Source organism: Nomascus leucogenys, chromosome 2, assembly GCF_006542625.1.
Source record: "Nomascus leucogenys isolate Asia chromosome 2, Asia_NLE_v1, whole genome shotgun sequence".
NCBI lineage: Eukaryota > Metazoa > Chordata > Mammalia > Primates > Hylobatidae > Nomascus > Nomascus leucogenys.
Window position 1 is genome coordinate 156,143,645 of NC_044382.1, and position 20,378 is coordinate 156,164,022.

Consider the following 20,378-nt stretch of genomic DNA (forward strand, 5'->3'; position numbering starts at 1 on the left):
GGCATAACAGAAGGCTCGCACTCCTGTCTTCTGGTCACACCTCACTATGTCCCCTCAGCTCCTATCTCTGTATGGCTTGGTTTATCCTAGGTTATGATTATAGAGCGAGGATTATTATAATATTGGAATAAAGAGTAATTGCTACAAACTAACGATTAATGATATTCATATATAATCATATCCAAGATCTATATCTGGTATGACTATTCTTGTTTTATATTTTATTATACTGGACCAGCTCCTGTCCTCGGTCCCTTGCCTTGGCGCCTGGATGGCTTGCCTACCACACACAGGGGCATGTGGCACCACCAAGCCTCGGCCTGTCCTTCACTGGGCCTGGTCTGTCGGGTTGCTGAAGGCTGGTGAAGCTCTGCTCAGGGTTTAGTATAAAGTTACATGAGAGCAAGTGCTGTGCTTCTCAGTTGCCCTCAGAAAGATGTTTTTTAAGTGATACAGTGTTAAGATCTGAACTTTCTGTAGGAAAGTCTTGTTTTTCCACCAGGGTTTGTGCCTAAGGCTTTTTTTTTTTTTTTTTTTTTTTGTCAGACAGGGTCTTGCTCTGTCACCCAGGCTGGAGTGCAGTGGTGTGAAGTCTCGACCTTCTGGTTCCAAGCTAGCCTCCCACCTCGGCCTTCTGAGTATCTGGGACTATAAAACACATATTTTTTTTTTTTTTTTGGAGATGGAGTCTCGCTGTGTCGCCCTGGCTGGAGTACAGTGGCACGATCTCTATTCACTGCAACCTCCACCTCCCTGGTTCCAGTGATTCTCCTGCCTCAGCCTCCTAAGTAGCTGGGATTACAGGTGCGTGCCACCACGCCTCCACGGGAGGTGGAGGTTGCTAATTTTTTGTATTTTAGTAGAGACAGGGTTTCACTGTGTTGCCCAGGCTAGTCTTGAACTCCTGAGCTCAGGCAATCCTCCCGCCTTGGCCTCCCAAAGTGCCAGGATCACAGGCGTGAGCCACTGTACCTAGCTTGCAATTTTTTTTTTTAGAGACAATGTCTCCTTATGTTGCCCAGGCTGGTCTCAGGCTCCTGGCCTCAAGTGATGCTCCTACTTTGGCCTCCTGAAGTGCTGTGATTACAGTTGTGAACCACCACCCAAGGCCTTTTTGTCTGGCCAGAGGGTACACACCTGTCTTCAGAGAGGTCCTTGATGACTCCTTATGGGAGGAAGGGATTGCTGCTGCAGCCCCTCTCTGCTGTTGGTCTTCACTCACAGCTGCTGCTGTGAGGAGGGGTGAGACAGATAAATTGGCCCAAGATGCCTGCTGGTGTGTGGGTTCTGGACAGATCCCAGAGCTTCTGTGAGGTCCTCTCCAGGTATCTGACATGCTGACCGTGACGCGGTTGTGTTACGGTCAAGAGGCATCTGTCATAAACACGTTCGTGTTGGTCACATGACCCTGAGTTGTCAAGGAAAGTAGTGTGGTAGTGGTTTCAGATTCTGTGGAGAGGAAAAAGCAACGCTGTTATCATGATACCTGACGAAATGGCTGTACCCTCAAGTTGTGTTTTTGCTGCACACTGGCTGTCGGGCTGTGTTCGCCGCTGGGTGGCTGCGTAGAGGCCTTTGGGGTTGCATTTTCATTCTTGGTGGCACCATTTTCTTGTGGTATCTGCAGCTGTGTGGGCGAAATGTTTCTGGATGAGTTCTGGAAGACTTTGCTGTATTGTCAGTCTGAGACTTCTATGCCTTTTAAGATTTTATTTTTTTCAGATGGAGTCTCACTCTGTTGCCCAGGTTGGAGTGCAGTGTACAATCTTGGCTCATTGCCACTTCCGCCTCCCAGGGTCAAGCAGTTCTCCCTGCCTCAGCCGCTTGAGTAGCTGGGATTTTAGGCACGCACCACCACATCTGGCTAATATTTGTATTTTTAGTAGAGACAGGGTTTTACCACATTGGCCAGGCTAGTCTCGAACTCCTGGCCTCAAGTGATCCACCCTCCTCAGCCTCCCAAAGTGCTGAGGTTATAGGTCTGAGCCACCGCGCCCTGCCTTCCTTTTAGATTTTTAAGTCACTCTGGACTCTTTGGTGCTCAGATGTACCAAATTGTAACTCTTCATGAATTACATGCACAGGCCAGGCTAGAAATGTCCAAATCAGTCAGAAAACAAAACTCGGATCTGCACAGCAGAATAGATGCAGCTTCTCAGACACCACTGGAGTCTCGGTCTGCACTGTGGAGCTGGTCTGAGGATGAGGCCCGTGGTTTACTGTTGAATATGATACTCACTGCTTTAGCTGTGGGCTGGTCTGAGGGTGAGGCCCCTGTTTACTGTTGAATGTCGTACTCACTGCTTTAGCTGTGCTGATTATTTTTCTCTTTTTCCCAGGTGGACCGGCTGGAAGTCGTGAACAAACAATTTGTGTGTGTTATTCCTACCCCGGGACCTCTTCTGAGGTGAGGGGTGAATTTAAGGCTGAGTATTCCAGACATAAGTTTATTTTGTGTAAAAATGTAGTTTTCTATTTTTTTCGGTGAAATACTCCCTTAGTATCCATCACCTACTCGTTAATGTGATTTTTTTTTCTCATTGGTGTGTATCAATAATAAAGCCTTCCAAGGAGGACAGGAGCCCTTATAAGACTAACTAGGATTCAGATTTGCCAAGCAATGTCTGAGAACAACTTATCAAGGATTGCGGGGAGAGAAGAGACAAAGATAAAAGAGTAAAAAGCAAAAAGGAACGGCTGGGCATGGTGGCTTTTGCCTGTAATCCCAGCACTCTGGGAGACAGAGGTGGGCAGATCACTTGAGGCCAGGAGTTCAAGACTAGCCTGGCCAACATGGTGAAACCCCATCTCTACTAAAAATACAATAATTAGCCGGGCATGGTGGCCTGTGCCTGTAATCCCAGCTACTCGGGAGGTTGAGGCATGAGAATTGCTTGAACCCGGGAGGTGGAGGTTAAAGTGAGCCAAGATCATCCCACTGCACTTCAGCCCGGGCGACAGAGGGAGACTGTCTCAAAAAAAAAAAAAGAAAAAGAGACAAAGGCACACCCCAACAGTTGTTGGACATTTTACACTTTCGTCTAGAACTTAAAGACTGTAATTTTGTGGGGCCAAAACCAGAGCCTTCTGCTGTTAGTTAGTTTCCTTTGGAGCTAGCCTCGGCACAGGCCTCGTCCATCTTGTGGAGGTTCAGGCTAGGAGAAGAGGCAGTGGGAGGTGCGTGTGTGACGGTCGGGCTCAGTGTGGGACACGGCAATGCACCCTAAGCTTGCTCTTGCTCTGCAGAAGCTCGTGTGATTTAACATTGGCAGTGTTGACACCTTCGAGCGGAACCTGGAGTTGGCTCAGTGGGAGCTGGGGATCGAGCCCCACAACCAGGCAGCGGTGGTCTACACCAGCAAGAGTGACGGGTGAGGAGGATGGCGAAGGGCCTCTGTGTGAACACAAAACAGAAATGCAGTGTTTAACCTGTTTTGGAATGTGTTTCTCAAGCTGATTATAGGCATCTGTAATAAGCAATGTCTGTAGTAAAAAAAATGTACTTTTATATATATGTATATATATGCTTATATGTATTTTTTCTTTTTTTTTTTTTTTTTTTACTGTTTTTCATGAGAAGAGAATTGAAGCAGGGAAGTATTTGGCTAGGCAGCATTAAAAGAGAAAACCAGTCGTGGGTGTCATTGTTGGAGCAGAAATTCCCTGAAGTCCCATAGGAAGCCTTCCATAATTGGCCATGCAGCAGGATCACTGCGAGAGCCCTGTCAAAATGCACTTTCATCATTTCCACCTGCCACTCCTGCAGAACTGTCGAATTAATGTCCAGAGGTGGGGCTTGTGCACCTGTGACTTCCCCAGGCTCCCCTTTGGGCAGCCCTGACCCATCCTCCCAGGTGCCGGGTGTCCCTGCACACAACCCTGTAGCCCCCATGTAGTACCTGACACTTGGTCGTTCTTTTGTTTTTTTTTTGAGACAGAGTCTTTTGCTCTGTTGCCCAGGCTGGAGTGCAGTGGGGCGATCTTGGCTCACTGCAAGCTCTGCCTCCCAGGTTCACGCCATTCTCCTGCCTCAGCCTCCCTAGTAGCTGGGACTGCAGGCGCCCGCCACCACACCCGGCTAATTTTTTGTATTTTTAGTAGAGATGGGGTTTCACCGTGTTAGCCAGGATGGTCTCGATCTCCTGACCTCGTGATCCACCTGCTTCGGCCTCCCAAAGTGCTGGGATTACAGGCGTGAGCCACCGCACCCGGCCGACACTTGGTCATTCTAAGCTTCCCGTGGCTCTCATATTATCTTGGATTTCCACTGCATCGTATGTTCTTAAAGTAATTATGGACATGAGGGCAAAGAGCAGATGAAGTACTCCGTGCATCCCAGGACTCAGAACAGAAGTGAGTGTTGCTAAGTGTGGATCCTGTTTTCGTGTTTACTGCCTGGGTTTGTCATTGCTCTGTCTTCTCTGGCCCTTCTGCCCTGAATTGAAAACTGAACCGAGAGAGAGTACAAATCCAGTACCAGCTTTAGCCAGGAGGGTGTAAAAATTGGAATCGTGGTGTGGGCGGTTTCTTTGAGACGTATGTTTGAGCACAGAGTGGGGCCTGCAGTGGGGTGAGAGAAGGTGAGGCAGGTAGAAATCTGGAGATTAACTCTCAGATTCTAGTGGCAGGGCCTCAAGTGCCTGCGGTCTCCTGCTGGAGCTCCCAGATGTCATCTGGGTGCTGTTTATTGCTGACTTGGGTTCTGTCTTTGCTTGTTGAGTTGCCAGGAATGCCTGGTTGTATGTGGGGCTGAAAGTGACTGCAGAGCCCTGGAGGAGGGTTGGCCTCAAGCCTCTGAAGAGCAAGAGCAAAGACAAACAATTAAGCCGGAAGACATTTGGTGTCTTCCTGTGACAAAACAAGCCCGGTGGGCCCTAGATACGAGGAGGCCTTTCTGGGTCTGCTGGTGGCACCTCCTGGGGGAGACACTGTGGTGTAAGCTCCAGCAGGGCTGCTTGGCCAGGTGGAGGAGGTGGTGGGTGGTGGAATTGGTCACTCTCCTGCCCCACCAAGCCAGCCACAGGTTACGTCAGGGAGATAGAAATGCCTGTGAACAGAGCCTTCAGAACTGGAGAGGTCTAGTGCTGGATGGACTTTGACACATTAAAAAAAAAAAAGAAGCCGGGCACGGTGGCTCACGCCTGTAATCCCAGCACTTTGGGAGGCCGAGGCGGGCGGTTCGCGAGGTCAGGAGATCAAGACCATCCTGGCTAACACGGTGAAACCCCGTCTCTACTAAAAATACAAAAAAAATTAGCCAGGTGTGGTGGCGGGCGCCTGTAGTCCCAGCTACTCGGGAGGCTGAGGCAGGAGAATGGTGTGAACCTGGGAGGTGGAGCTTGCAGTGAGCCGAGATCTCGCCATTGCACTCCAGCCTGAGCAAGACTCCGTCTCAAAAAAAAAAAAAAAAAAAAAAGACTGAGGGCCGGCGTGACGGCTCACATAGGTAATCCCAGTGCTTTGGGAGGCTGAGGAAGGAGGATCACCTGAGACTAGGAGTTTGAGATCAGCTGGACAACATAATGAGACTGCGTATCTATAAAAAGTTAAAAGATTATCTGGTGTGGTGGCATGCATGCCTGTGTTCTAACTACTCAGGAGGTTGAGGCAGGAGAATCTCTTGAGCCTGGGAGTTCAAGGTTACTGTGATCATGCCACTGCCGACCAGCCTGGGTGATAGTGAGACCCAATCTCAAAAAAAAGGAAAAAAACCTGCTCCCTTTTGTGTAGCAAAACAAAGTCCCAGAGCAGTCTCTTCTAAGAGACAGGGTTTTGCTTTGTCATCCAGGCTGGAGTGTAGTTGTGCAGTCATGGATCACTGCAGCCTTGAACTCCCAGGCACAAGCAAATCCTCTCACCTCAGTGTGCTGAGGAGCTGGAACTACAGGCACACGCCAGCGTGCCCAGCTAATTTTTGTACTTTTAGTAGAGACAGAGTTTCACCAGGTTGGTTAGGCTGGTCTCGAACTCCTTACCTCAGGTGATCCACCTGCCTTGGCCTCCCGTAGTGCTGGGATTACAGGTGTGAGCCAACACGCCCGGTCATTTTTATATTTTTTGTAGAGACAGAGTCTTGCCATGATGCCCAGTCTGGTCTTGAACTTCTGGGCTCAAGAGATCCTCTCATCGTGGCTTCCCAAAGTGCTGGGATTACAGGGGTGACCCACCGTGCCTGGCACGCAGGTGCTATTTCTGACCTCCTGAGCGTGACAGGTAATACTCTCTTCGATTTTCCAGCTCTTTCTTGCGAAGCCTGGTGCCCACCCTTCTCCTGGTTGGCATTCTCCTCTATGCTGCCAGGAGGGGCCTTATGGGAGCCAGGCGCAGTAGACGAGGAGGGGCCTCTTCAGTGTTGGTGAGACGACAGCCAAGATCTGAAAGGGCAGCATCGATGTGCGATTTGCGGACGCAGCTGGGTGCGAAGAAGCCAAATTGGAAATTATGGAATTTGTGAATTTCCTGAAGAATCCCAAGCAATATCAGGAGTTAGGAGCACAAATTCCAAAGGTATTGATTTTAGAAAACGCAGTAGTACTCTGAGCTCCAAGTCAAAGCCAGAGATGGCTGTGGGTCAGAGTTGGCTCTTACTGCTGTTTTATTAGTTTAATATTAATTACATAGAACAGTAGGTACAACTTGTATGAACAGGCTTGGGATCAGATGTAGCTGCCTCTTGGTAAGCTCAGACCCAGCCAGCGGCTAGGTGTGTGCAGGCAGCCAGCGGCTAGGTGTGTGCAGGCAGCCAGCGGCTAGGTGTGTGCAGGCAGCCAGCGGCTAGGTGTGTGCAGGCAGACAGCCAGTACGTTGTGGGTGGTGTGGGTCAGGGTGCCGGATCTGGCTGCTGGGCACACAGGGCAAGTTTATCTCTTGGTGCCATTTTGGGGTCATGACTCTTTGGGGGCCTGAGAGAAGCCATGGATTTTTTTCCCGGAAATATTTGCATTCACAGAAACTTGATTCACACACCCTTTAAGTCACCTGTGGGATTTGGACCAGGCTGAGGACACCCAGATCCTTGCAGTGGCCTTGCACCCCAACCCCCAGCACCTCCCGACGGGGTGGGCATTCACTGGGTAGTTTGTTCCAAACAGCGTATAATGATTATACCAAGCACTGGGAACCTGGGGCGGAGCCAGAAGGTGACAGACCTGTTTTCCACTGTGATGAGCACGAGGCTGGGAAGCAGGTGTGTGTGACGGATGTGCAGAGCCTCGGGCCTTCTGCTCCTGTTGGAGCTCCACTGGCAGCTGCCACTCACCTCAGCTTATAGTCAGGTGCTGCGGTGGGTGGTTCTCTTTGCCTTTCAGAATTTTTTTTTTTTTTTTGGAGACAGAGTCTTGCTCTGTTGCCCAGGCTGGAGTGCAATGGCGCGATCTCGGCTCACCGCAACCTCCACCTCCTGGGTTCACGTGGTTCTCCTGCCTCAGCCTCCCGAGAAGCTGGAATTAACAGTTGCATATTACCATGCCCAGCTAATTTTTGTAATTTTAGTAGAGACGGGATTTCACCATGTTAGCCAGGCTGGTCTCAAACTCCTGACTTCAGGTGATCCACCTGCCTTAGCCTCCCAAAGTGCTGGGATTACAGGTGTGAGCCACCGCATCCGTTTTTTTTTTTTTTTTTAAATTTATGTCTATTGCTGCTGAACAAATTATAGTTTTTTTCATACGCATGTATTTGCTGGGGAAAATCTGTATGATGGAGTGGGTGAGGTAGTCAGGTACCAAGAAAGGCCCCTCACGTGGTATGTTGGTCCCCCTTTCCCAGCAGGCAGGGGCTCCTGCGAGAAGGGGCTATGTCAGCCTCTGTGTTACATCACAGGCCTTGTGCTGTGCTGTGGATGTCAGGAAAGAGTTAGTGGGGTCAGGGCCCATCTGGGTTTCCCGTTCTTGGGTATGAGGTACAGTGATTCCCCAAAATTACCTCTGCCTGTGGCATCCCCCATGAGAATCCATCATGAAGAGCTGGCTGTGTGTGTAGCCATGGTGGGTGCCTTTCCTGGAGTACATGGGTAGGACAGGGTGTGCTGTGGGCAAGTCTAGCCCTCTCCTGCCCTCTAGCTCCTTAGGCATCCCTAATGGGATTCTTCTTAGTCAATCTCAGAAGTCACCAGTTTGAACAGCTCTCTGTCCTGTGTACCGTCTGCTCCCCTTTTAAAGAGCCTGATGTCACCATTGTGTTTCAGGGAGCTATGCTCCCTCGTCCTCCTGGTACCGGCAAGACCCTTCTTGCCAAAGCAACTGCAGGGGAGGCCATGTGCCCTTCATCACTGGGAGCGGGTCTGAGTTCCTGGAAATGTTTGTTGGCGTTGGGCCAGCAAGGGTAGGTGGATGGGAACCTGCTGCAGGTGGCCTCAGCACCATGCCTGGACCAGGACTGGTCAACTTGAATAGCTTGGTGTGGGGCCCTGGGCATGGGCATGTGTAGGAGGTGCTGGTGCACCGAGGCAAAACGGGTCCGAGGTTTCTGAGGGGAGGGTGGAGGATAACTGGCATTCCCGACTTCCTACCAGTAGCAAAACCAATTCTGTGTGGGTTCCTGTTTCAGGTTCTTGACATGTTTGCAATGGCCCGAAAAAACGCTCCATGTGTCTTACTCATTGATGAGATTGATGCGATTGGCAGGAAGCGAGGCCAAGGGCACTTTGGAGGCCAGAGTGAGCAGGAGAACCCCTGAACCAGGTGCTTGTGGAGATGGACGGTGTGTGCAGCTGTTCCCCTGCAGCTGCTTAGCAACAGTCTGCACAGCCTTTTTCTGTACAGTCACCCCCAGAAGAGAATCCCTCATTATTCTGTCTTTTTTTTTTGAGATGGAGTCTTGCTCTGTTACCCAGGCTGGAGTGCAGTGGCCCAATCTCGGCTCACTGGAAGCTCCGACTTCCGGGTTCACGCCATTCTCCTGCTCAGCCTCCCATGTTGCTGGGACTACAGGCGGCTGCCACCATGCCCGGGTAATTTTTTTTGTATTATTAGTAGAGGCGGGATTTCACCATGTTAGCCAGGATGGTCTCGATCTCCTGACCTTGTGATCCGGCCGCCTCAGCCTCCCAAAGTGCTGGGATTACAGACGTGAGCCACCGCGCCCGGCCTGATTATTCTGTTTTTAAGGAAGGCTGCTCTCAGGCAAACGTGCTGGAGAAAGCTGTGTTAGATTCACAAGCCTCCTCCAGTGCGTTCTCCTGCCCCCAGATGGAGGGGGGTTCTCTGGAGTGTGGAGCCACCTGCTTCTGTGGGGAGGGGGACCAGGTACCCAAGCATGGCCGCTTCTGACGGTGCCCACAGGGTGGTGTGTGCACAACCCATGCTTCTTCCACTCTGAGCCTTGTCTTGCTGCCCCTGCATCACCCAGAATCTCACAGACCCCCCAGACCTGCCTCCTCTCAGAGTGATTCTAGCTAAGATGTGGCTGATCGTCGTCTGTCAGTCCTGCTAAAGCCTCATTGGACACGTCCAGGCTTCTGTGCCAGCTTTCAGATTTGGAAAAGCTTTCACTTAGACCTTTGGCAGATTTGATTTTCACTTTGGCTTTAGGGCTGTGTTGGGGTCCCTAAGACCACCCCAGATGTGGTGACTTGCTAGGAGAACTCATAGGACTCAGCCTATAGTAGCACTCAGGGCTTTAATTTATTACTGTTAAAGGACACAGCAAAATCAGCCAGGGGAGAAGGCGCATTGGGTCGCGGGGAGACCAGGTGCAGTGTTGAACCCTTCCCCAGTGGAGCCGCATGGGACGTGCTGACTTCCCGCAGCATCACGCTGTGAGCACGGCTGCCTGATGTTGACCAAGAAGCTCAGGAGAGGCTTGGTTCCCGGGGGTTTTTGCTGGGGGCGCACAAAGCGTTTGGGCCCAGGGAGCTGTTTTTCTCAGGGAATGGTGGGAGCGCTCCCAGAATCACAGCGCCCAGACACCGCCCTTGCGAGCGGGCCTTTGTGAGGACAGCAGTCAGGCCTGCTGTGTAAACACTTTTCTCTACCGGCCAGAAGCATTTCCTAAATACTGTTTTGTCTTTAGTACCCAGTAGTAATTCTAACTAGATTATGACTGTTTTGATATCTGGAAGGGACCGACTGGAGAGAGGAGGGAAGTGGGGCCCTCAGCCTTTCTCCTCCCTTCCCCTCTTCTGGGCGTTCCATTTCCTGTGCAGCCCCTGGCCTGCCCTCCTCCACTCCAGCACCACGTGGTGTCAGAGGCTGCAGGAACCAGTAATAAGTCAGGATAAGGAGGGCCCACGCCCTGGACTTCTCTGTACCCCCTGAGCCAGGCTGTGGGGTTCCCAGTTAGCGGAGGGATGGCTGGTTACCTGCCATGCACATATTGGGCTTGCTGCTCAGGCTCACCTGCTTTTCCTGTGTCCAGGGTTCAACTCTGCCACCAACGTCATGGTGTTGGCTGGCACCATCCACTGTGACATCCTGGACCCCACCCTCATATGGCCTGGCCGGTTTGATCGCCAGATTTGCATTGGTGAGTACCCCTTTCTCCGGGTTGGGCCTTTATCCCCTTGGCCAAAAAGTTTGTTTAGGTGATTTGCAGTGTATTTGGAGATTTTGATGGTAATTCTGAAGCAGTTAATGTAACATTTTGAAAATGTGTGAGAGCCGCAAGTTGCTGCTATCAGTCCTGCCCCTGGCAGTCCACTTCTTGGCAAGAATATATGTGATTGGGCCTGCAGGGATGTTGCTGCAATACAGACAGGCGGGAGAGAGGTAAAAGATACTTATTCTCCAGCTTTTTTTTTTTTTTTCACTACTGTAAAAATTTGATAGTCGGCTCAGCGTGGTGGCTCACGCCTGTAATCCCAGCTCTTTTGGAGGCCGAGGCGGGCGGATCACGATGTCAGGAGTTTGAGACCAGCTTGGCCTATATGGTGAAACCCTGTCTCTACTAAAAATACAAAATTAGCTGGGCGTGGTGGCGTGTGCCTGTAATCCCAGCTACTCGGAAGGCTGAGGCAGGAGAATCGCTTGAACCTGGGAGGTGGAGGTTGCGGAGAGCCAAGATCGCACCACTGCACTCCAACCTGGGCAACAAGAGCGAAACTGTCTCAAAAACAATAAATAAATGAAAAAATTAAAAATTGATAATTTAGAAGACAGCAATTTATCCCTTACTCTTCACCCTGATGGTCAGCCATCGTCGCCTTCCGCCTACCCTCTTGTGTTTGTCAGGAAGCATTAATCCCGTGTGGCCCTTGTGTTGCTTGCTGTCAAGTCGCGTGGCCCTGGGTTGAGGGGTTTAGTAGCTGTGGAGCTAGATGTGCGTGTGCCCCGGCTGGTTTCTGCCATTGCTTCCAGCTCTGTCTGGAGGATGACAGCAGAGACCTCCACAGAGACCCCAGCTGTCCTTGCATTTCTGTGATATGGTTGTGAGCGACTGTTCTGAAGACCCAGAAAGCACAAGAGCCCAGGCCTCCCTGTCTTCATTAGGCCCCCCGACATCAAAGACAGGTCCTCCATCTTTAAGGTCCACCTGCGCTCACTGAAGCTGGACTACAGCCTCAATAAGGACGCCCTGGCGAGGAGGCTGGCAGCGCTCACGCTAGGCTTCAGTGGTGAGTGCTGTGGGCTGTGCCGTCCCCCACATGGTGGGAGCCATGTGTGCTCTGCTCCTTGTCATGGGGGGTGGTGACTGGCCGTTCTCATTCAGTTCTGGCGGTGCTCACCCTTGTCTGCAGGACTTTTTACCTGTTGAGAGCGTTCAGAGGCCTCAGAGATCAGTTTTCTTAGCCCCAAAACTAATTTGTACCCCCTTGAATTTCTGTTTTAATTACAGTCGGACTTAGTGAGTCTCACTGCAGAGCTGACAGTAATGTCCCAAGGGGAGGATCTGGCAACCTGATGCTTCCTGCAGCGTTTCTGCCTGGGGCTTGCCCTCCCTGCTGAGGAAGCTCGTTTGCTTTTCTCTCTTCTTTTTAATGGAATCCTGGTCTATGCTAGGAAACCTACTTCCCTGCCTAGGCGGGATCACCCTCAGGAATGAGTGGGGACTTTCCGGGGGATTCCTGTTCTCCTCACCCATGCTCCGCAGCTGTTTGCTGCCTCAGTACCTCATGGTTATGCGGCCATTGGCCACGGCTTCTGACCTATGCCCACCTGCTCCCGCCACCCCTGGAACATTCTGCTGTGGCGTCTCCTCACCTCCAGCTGCCGTGGCGCCCCCAGCGATACCTGTCCCTTGGCTCCCCACAGTGTCCTGCCTAGTGTCAGGTGACGTGTATTCACACAGGATTGTATGTTTGCCTGCTGCAGGATGGTGAGTGAGGTCTTGCCTGGCAGGCATCTGAAGGATGTCATCTGTCTTAGACACAAAATGTGCTTCCTCCCTTTTGTTCTCTCCTCTGGCTGACTTCAGATGTCTGTTTACATACCAAAGTTAAAAAGCTGGAATGTTACCAAGACTGCTTTCTTCTGCCCCTAGAGGGGGATGACTCAGCAGGGATGACTCAGCACTACCCCTCAACAGAGATGACTCAGCAGAGATGACTTAGCATTGTCCCTCAGCAAGGATGACTCAGTACTGCCCCTCAGCAGGGCTGACTCAGCAAGGATGACTCAGCACTGCCCCTCAGCAAGGATGACTCAGTACTTAGCAGGGATGACTCAGCACTGCCCTCAGCAAGGATGACTCAGCACTGCCCTCAGCAAGGATGACTCAGCACTGCCCCTCAGCAAGGATGACTCAGCACTGCCCCCAGCAGGATGACTCAGCACTGCCCCCCCCGCCCCCAGGGACTCGCACTGCCCCCAGCAAGGATGACTCAGCACTGCCCCTCAGCAAGGATGACTCAGCACTGCCCCAGCAAGGATGACTCAGCACTGCCCCTCAGCAGGGATGACTCAGCACTGCCCCCAGCAAGGATGACTCAGCACTGCCCCTCAGCAGGATGACTCAGCTGCCCCCCTGCCCCCCCCAGCAAGGATGACTCAGTACTGCCCCTCAACAGGGATGACTTAGCAGGGATGACTCAGTACTGCCCTCAGCAAGGATGACTCAGTACTGCCCTCACTCAGCAGGGATGACTCAGCACTGCCCCTCAGCAGGGATGACTCAGCACTGCCCCTCCAGCAAGGATGACTCAGTACTGCCCCTCAGCAAGGATGACTCAGCACTGCCCCTCACAGGATGACTCAGCAAGGATGACTCAGCACTGCCCCCAGCAAGGATGACTCAGCCCCTCACAGGATGACCACTGCCCCTCAGCAAGGATGACTCAGACTGCCCTCAGCAAGGATGACTCAGTACTGCCCCTCAACAGGGATGACTTAGCAGGGATGACTCAGTACTGCCCTCAGCAAGGATGACTCAGCACTGCCCTCAGCAAGGATGACTCCCTCAGCAAGGATGACTCAGCACTGCCCCTCAGCAAGGATGACTCAGCACTGCCCCTCACAGGATGACTCAGCAGGGATGACTCAGCACTGCCCCTCAGCAAGGATGACTCCCCTCAGCAGGAGACTCAGCACTGCCCCTCAGCAGGATGACTCAGCAAGGATGACTCAGCACTGCCCCTCAACAGGGATGACTCAGCAAGGATGACTCAGTACTGCCCCTCAGCAAGGATGACTCAGCACTGCCCCTCAACAGGGATGACTCAGCAAGGATGACTCAGTCCCCCTCAGCAAGGATGACTCAGCACTGCCCCTCAGCAGGGATGACTCCAGCACTGCCCCTCAGCAAGGATGACTCAGCACTGCCCCTCAGCAAGGATGACTCAGCACTGCCCCCAGCAAGGATGACTCAGCACTGCCCCCAGCAAGGATGACTCAGCACTGCCCCTCAGCAAGGATGACTCAGACTGCCCCTCAGCAAGGATGACTCAGCACTGCCCCTCAGCAAGGATGACTCAGCACTGCCCCCAGCAAGGATGACTCAGCACTGCCCTCACAGGATGACTAGCAGGGATGACTCAGCACTGCCCCCAGCAAGGATGACTCAGCACTGCCCCTCAGCAGGGATGACTCAGCACTGCCCCTCGAGGGATGACTCAGCAGGGATGACCAGCACTGCCCTTCACAGGCATGACTCAGCAGAGATGACAGCACTGCCCCTCAGCAAGGATGACTCAGCAGGGATGACTCAGCACTGTCCCCCCAACAGGCATGACTCAGCACTGCTCCTCAACAGGGATGACTCAGCAGGGATGATTCAGCAGAGATAACTCAGGGATGACTCTGACTGTCCCTCAGCAGGGATGAGTCTGTTTTCCTCCAATGGAAGCATCTGTAGTGCCCATCAGCAGGTGAACGGCCAAAGTGGTATATACTGTAGTCAAATACAGCTATAAAAAGGAATAAAGTATCGATGCATGCCACAACATGGGTGAACCTAGAAAATACTGTTCTAAATGCAAGAAGCCAGGCACAAAAGGCCACATAGTATACGTTTCCGTTTATGTGAAATGTGCAGAATAATAACAAAAACGTATAGAATAGCAAATCTGGAGGGACAGACATGAGGTGAGTGGTTGCCAGAAGTGGAAATGGGAATGAACTATAAATATAAATAGCACAGGGTACCTTACAGAGATGATGGAAATGTCCTAAAACTAGATTATGGCAATAGTCGCACTACATGATCAGTTTATTAAAAATCGTTGATGTGTGTGTGTGTAAAATGGGTGGATTTTATGGTTTATAAATTATACCTTAATAAAGGTTAACAAAAAATGTGGTTAAATAGTGGTGACTGATGGACACCTCCCACTACCTCTAAGTCTCTACTGAAGTTCAGCCTTGGCCTCTACTGGAGATTTTCCTCAACAAAACTGATCTGGGGGCCGGGCACGGTGGCTCACGCCTGTAATCCCAGCACTTTGGGAGGCCGAGGTGGGCAGATCACTTGAGGTCAGGAGTTTGAGACCAGCCCGGCCAGCATGGCGAAACCCTATCTTGATTTTTAAATACAAAAATTAGCTGGACATGGTGGCACATGCCTGTAGTTCCAGCTACTCAGGAGGGTGAGGCAGGAGAACCTCATGAACCCGGGAGGCAGAGGTTGCAGTGAGCCAGGATTGTGCCACTGCACTCCAATCTGGGTGACACAGCAAGACTCCATCTCAAAAAAAAAAAAAATCAATTCTGCAGGAAGCAATTTTCTAAACAACATATGAGACTTGGGATCTTCCAATAGCTTTCATGCCCCTTCTGGGAGCAACATTTAGACATTGAAAGGGATGGGCCTTCCAGGCCGCAGAGGCCCAAGGAAGCATACTAGAATCAGGTTTGAATGCCTAGTCTGGAGGGCAAAGGAGCCTTCTTCCCTGAAGGGAACGGATGAGATTTCCTGGGAAAAGCCTCCTGGAAGCTGTAGGGACCTTCCTGGGCCTCCTCAGGACAGTACTGTTGTGAAAGAAGTGAACAAAGTGAATTTCCTTTTTTCTTTTTTTTTTTTGAGACAGAGTTTCGCTCTTGTCAGTCAGGCTGGAGTACAGTGGCGTGATCTTGGCTCACTGCAACCTCTGCCTCCCAGGTTCAAGCAGTTCTCCTGCCTCATCCTCCTGAGTAGCTGGGATTACAGTCACGTAGCACCATACCTGGCTAATTTTTGTATTGTTAGTAGAGATGGGGTTTCACCATTTTGGTCAGGCTGGTCTCGAACTCCTGACCTCAGGTGATCTGCCCACCTCGGCCTCCCAGAGTGTTGGGATAGAGGTGTGAGCCACTGAGCGCAGCCTTACAGTGCATTTTCTGCAGCTTGGTGGGGAGCGGTATCCATCTCTGTCTTCAGCTCAGCAGACTGTAGAGTGGGCTGGATCACACAGCCTCCTGCATCTAGGCCAGCTTGGGGAACTGGAGTCAGCTGTGAGGAAGGGTCTCCTGGGGCAGCCACACCAGGCGATGCCAACACGGTCTTGCTTGGCCTGGCTCTCCCTGGTGCTGTTCTGAGGGTGGAGAACAGGGAGGTGGCCAGTAGCCATCCTTCATGGTCCACCCCAAGCTGTGAGAGCTGACATTGGTCAGGTGGAAGAGCGTTCTAGCTTCTGCTGCTTTATTTAACCATTTATCGAAGTATAATGTATACGTAAAGTACTTACGATATCGAGTATCCCAAAGCAAACACCAAAGCTTTTTTTTTTTTTAAATGAAGTGATGGAGTCTTGCTCTGTCACCCAGGCTGGAGTGCAGTAGTGCAGTCTCGGCTCACTGAAAGCTCCGCCTCCTGGGTTCAAGCTATTCTCCTGCCTCAGCCTCCCAAGTACCTGGGACTACAGGTGGGCACCATCACGTCCAGCTAGTTTTTTGTATTTCTAGTAGAGATGGGATTTCACTGTGTTAGCCAGGATGGTCTCGAACTCCTGACTTCATGATCTGCCCGCCTTGGCCTCCCAAAGTGTTGGGATTACAGGCGTAAGCCACCGCTTCCGGCCCAAAGCTGCTTATTTTTATTTAACTTAAAAAAATTTTATAGAGATGGTGTCTTGCTACTTAGCCCAGGCTGGTCTTGATCTCCTGAGTTCAAGTGATTCTCCTACCTCGGCCTCCAGATTTCTAGGATTCCAGCTGTGGTCACCGTGTCCTGCCACCAAAGCCTCCTGAGGGCCGTCCTGGTGTGATTAGAGGGCTCTGAGCAGGGCCAGCTGTGCCATCTGTGCTTTTCCTTTGTCCTGTTACCTGCCTGTGCACTGGGCCTTTAGGGCACTGAGATCATCCCTCTCCGTCCTGTCATGCTGTGCTGTCATCTTTAGTCAAGCCGGAGGATATGGTGCCTCACTGTGTTTCACACACAGCTGTTCCCACTGGCTTCAGACGGGCCTGTTTTAAGGCTTTGGGTGAGGTATGTGGGAAGTGGGTTTCACTGCAAAGCAGAAGGCAGCATGGAGCTGGGGCTTGGCCTCTGCTGTCTGGTATAGACGAGCCTGGGGATCAGGTGTAGCTGCAGACACGGCTGGGCGCAGAGGGAGCGGCCTCATTTCCCAGCCACCTACTCCTGCCCTGCTTCACTCGCCCGGGAATGTGATGTATAGGTCTTGAGAAGAAGACCCAGGTCCTGCAGCCCAGTGAAAAGACAACTGTGGCTTACCACGAGGCCGGACACGCGCTGGTGGGCTGGTTCCTGGAGCACGTGGACCCCCTGCTGAAGGTTGGTCTTCCCACCCGGAGTGAGCCCACCTGGCAGGCTTGGGCCTGGTATCTCTGGGCCAACCTATGGTCATGTGGGCATGGTACATCCAAGGGTTGGCCCTTTAGCTTTTTAAGGAATATACTGCTCTAGAATTTGTCAAAAGATCCCTTTGGGGTGGGAAAGCAGGGCAGTGGGTTCCAGATGGGGCCTTGGCCATGCGACTCCAGGAAGCAGCCTCAGTGTTAAACCCGCCTCACTCCTGAGCTCTGAATTCGACCGTCGGCCTCTCCAGAGCCTCTGCAGGGCGGGCAGAACAGAGGCGGTTTCCATGTGACGCTCCCAAAGGCAGGTGCACTTCTCGGGGCATCCCCATGGTGGGGGTGGGGGGGCCTGGGTCAGGCTCTCTTCTCTCCTGTTCCAGTAAAAGGACCTGTGGTCAGAGCTAGGGTCAGGTGGCCGCCTGCTCCAGGGTGGCTCCTGGAGGAAGTGGGGACAGTGTTTGGGGTGATGAGGGCATGTGTCCTGTCCTCAGGTGTCCATCATCCCCCGGGGCAAGGGACTTGGCTGTGCACAGTACCTGCCCCGGGAGCTGCACCTCTACACCCAGGAGCAGCTCTTCGACCACATGTGCGTGATGCTCGGGGGCCGGGGGCCGAGCAGCTTCAGGCAGATCACGACTGGGGCTCAGGATGACCTGAGGAAGGTCACCCAGAGCGCCTACGCCCAGGTAAGGGTGGGCATCCCGCGGCACGGGCTGCAGGAGGCTGTGTTGGGCGCAGGCTCATCCTGGGTTCCGCACGTGCAGATTGTGCAGTTTGGGATGAGTGAGAAGCTGGGCCAGGTGTCCTTCGACTTTCCCCGACAAGGCGAGGCCCTGGTGGAGAAGCCGTACAGCGAGGCAACCTCCCAGCTCATTGACAAGGAGGTCTGGCATCTCGTCAGTGCCGCCTACAAGTGCACCCTGGACCTGCTGACACAGTGTCGGGAGCATGTGGAGAAGGTGAGTGTGGCCTCTGCCCAGACGGGTCGTGGGTCCCATGTTGAGTCACGGTCATGCCACACCCATCCTTGAGCTTGCTGAGGTCTGGGCCGTGAGCACGTCCTCAGAGCGGGTCCCATGTTGAGTCACGGTCATGAGCTTGCTGAAGTCTGGGTCCTCAGAGCCGTCTGACAGGTAGGCCGTTGTTTCCAGGTGGACCAGTGGCTGCTGGAGAAGGCAGACATGGTGGAGCTGCTGGGCCCCCGGCGCTTCGCGGAGAAGTCTACCTATGAGGAGTTTGTAGAGGGCATGGGCAGCCTGGAGGAGGACACATCCCTACCCAAGGGGCTGAAGGGTTGGAACCAGGGACAGGAGGAGGAAGACGTGGAGCAGCCTGTGCAGGGGGGCTCTGCGTAGCCTGTGGTGGCTGCCTGCACCTGCTGCTGGGTGGAATTGGGGTGACTGTCACTTACCTGGGGCTTTGCAAAGCAGCTGCGGAATCTCACCCAAAACAAAATAAAACGTGACAACTGTGAATGGGCGTTTTAGATTAGGGTGCTCTGAGCCCACATGCAGGGAGTGGGCAGAGGGGGTACCCTGAGTCCCTGAGCCCTCCTGCTGGAGGACAGTTGGGTCCAGGGTTAGACGGGAGAGGCCCCAGGGCTCTGGTCCCTGTGGTGCTGAGGAAAGCACGAGAGTAGCTTCAAGAGGAGCTTGCATGGGGCATCTTGGAGACACCAGGCCTTCCTGGGGCCTCCGTGGAGGAGTGTTGATGTGGTCATAAAGTCACTCGGAGCCTGGGCCCAGCACAGAAACCCTCACCATTTGGTAGAATTGAGAAAAGGAGAACGTCAGCCAGGTATCAAGGGGAAGTCAGGTTTCTAAAGCAGTTGTTTGGATTGGTAGAAGCTGATCTGCTGATCTGTCCTTAAAAAGGAGCCCACACCACCCACAGGTGCATGGCTGAGGGAGGAGGTGGAGCTGTGGGGCCTCACACCTGGGTTCCCCATCAGGGTACCCCCCCCTACCCCCGCCTGCGCCTCGGCTCTGTGGCAGCACTGCTGAGTGTGAGGGAATTGAGTTGCTTAAAAAACCTAGCCCCTGTCCTTGGCTGGAGGTGCTTTCGCTGCAGGATGTGTCTGAATCATCACTTCTGTTCCTGTGACCCCTTTTTGTTGGAGTCTTGGAGGGGGAAGCTCTGCAGGGCCCCAGCCGGCTCAGGGGTGTTTGTGGAGAGGCCATGGTTCTGAAGCCCCAGCACGCGGCTGCCTCTGGCCCTGGTACCTGTTCGTGAACCGTTTTCCTGGGGTTGGGTAGCTCCTGATTTTTATTAGGAAGGCCCCTTCTGGGCTCTGAGCTCTAGGCCCTTTGGCGCCTTGAACTGAGGGAGGCTTTGCTTTTTCTTATCTGGGGTGTGTGGGACTTGATGAGGATGCCCCATGCGCTTTCTCCAGCACATGACCTGCCTCCAGGACTCGCTGGGGTCAGCAACAGCAGGGCAGTGTCAGCCTCAGCCACTGCCTTGGGGTGGGTGGATGCGTGTCTAGGTCACCTGGGTTGGGACCTGGGAAGACGCCCATTTGCAGATGTCCTGGGTGGACAGCGGGAGGAGGAGGCCCTGCTTGCTGCCCTGGACACTGTTTGTTCTCAGCCTCTCTCTTGACCTAGGCCAGATCAGACACTGGGGCTTTGTAGTATATTTTATAAATCGCTTGTTATGTTGGCCTTGGAGCCTCAAAAATATAATTTCCACCTGGGGGTGAGCACGTTCAACTTTTGCTGTTTGTAAAATGCGTATCATTGGACTAAAAAACCCTCCAGCACTCAGCCTTCATCATGGCCTCCACCAGACCCAGAGTAGCTGAGCCACTTGGCGTCCGGTTGGGGCCTGGTCTTAGGTCCCTTAGGTGGAGGTGGGGCTGCTTCCTCAACCCCAGCAGGCCCTGTGACATGACAGCATCTGGTGGCCTCCAGGATGCAGGGTGGTCACGGGCTGTGGAAGGTCATGGCCCTGGCCCCACTGTGGTTCCCTTCAACACCCCTGGGAGAGCCTGGGTGTCCCTCTCGTCACCTCCCAGCCGGCTGCACGTGCCTGGGGTTCTTCATGATGATCTGGGTGTGGGATCCTTGTGCCTCCCCCACCGGGCTGTTCCCTCCAGACCTGTGTTCTTGGCGCCTGCCTTCACCCTCGCCTTTTCAGGGCTGTCAGGCGCCTTCCCCCCAGCGTTCCCGCATGTATCCTTCACAAGCCGGTCCTTATGTAAATCTGGAGCCATCTCACCCCCTGAATCAGACACACCATGTTCCACGGTCTTTTCCCACCTGTCCTGAGTATGAC

General features: G+C 52.9%; 1 protein-coding gene across 1 annotated transcript in view; it reads left to right on the plus strand.

The window, feature by feature from the left end:
• LOC100587595 (AFG3-like protein 1) overlaps positions 1–19,632 on the plus strand; it is a 30,358-nt gene extending 10,726 nt beyond the window's left edge. Inside the window, 12 exon segments of the mRNA XM_030821126.1 lie at positions 2,340–2,407; positions 3,247–3,371; positions 3,581–3,789; positions 6,238–6,507; positions 8,548–8,656; positions 10,357–10,464; positions 16,964–17,079; positions 17,594–17,788; positions 17,867–18,061; positions 18,254–18,428; positions 18,431–18,517; positions 18,520–19,632. Coding sequence (XP_030676986.1) covers positions 6,442–6,507; positions 8,548–8,656; positions 10,357–10,464; positions 16,964–17,079; positions 17,594–17,788; positions 17,867–18,061; positions 18,254–18,428; positions 18,431–18,517; positions 18,520–18,560 — 1,092 coding nt within the window. The 5' untranslated portion in view covers positions 2,340–2,407; positions 3,247–3,371; positions 3,581–3,789; positions 6,238–6,441 and the 3' untranslated portion in view covers positions 18,561–19,632.
• Positions 19,633–20,378: the final 746 nt, after the last annotated feature.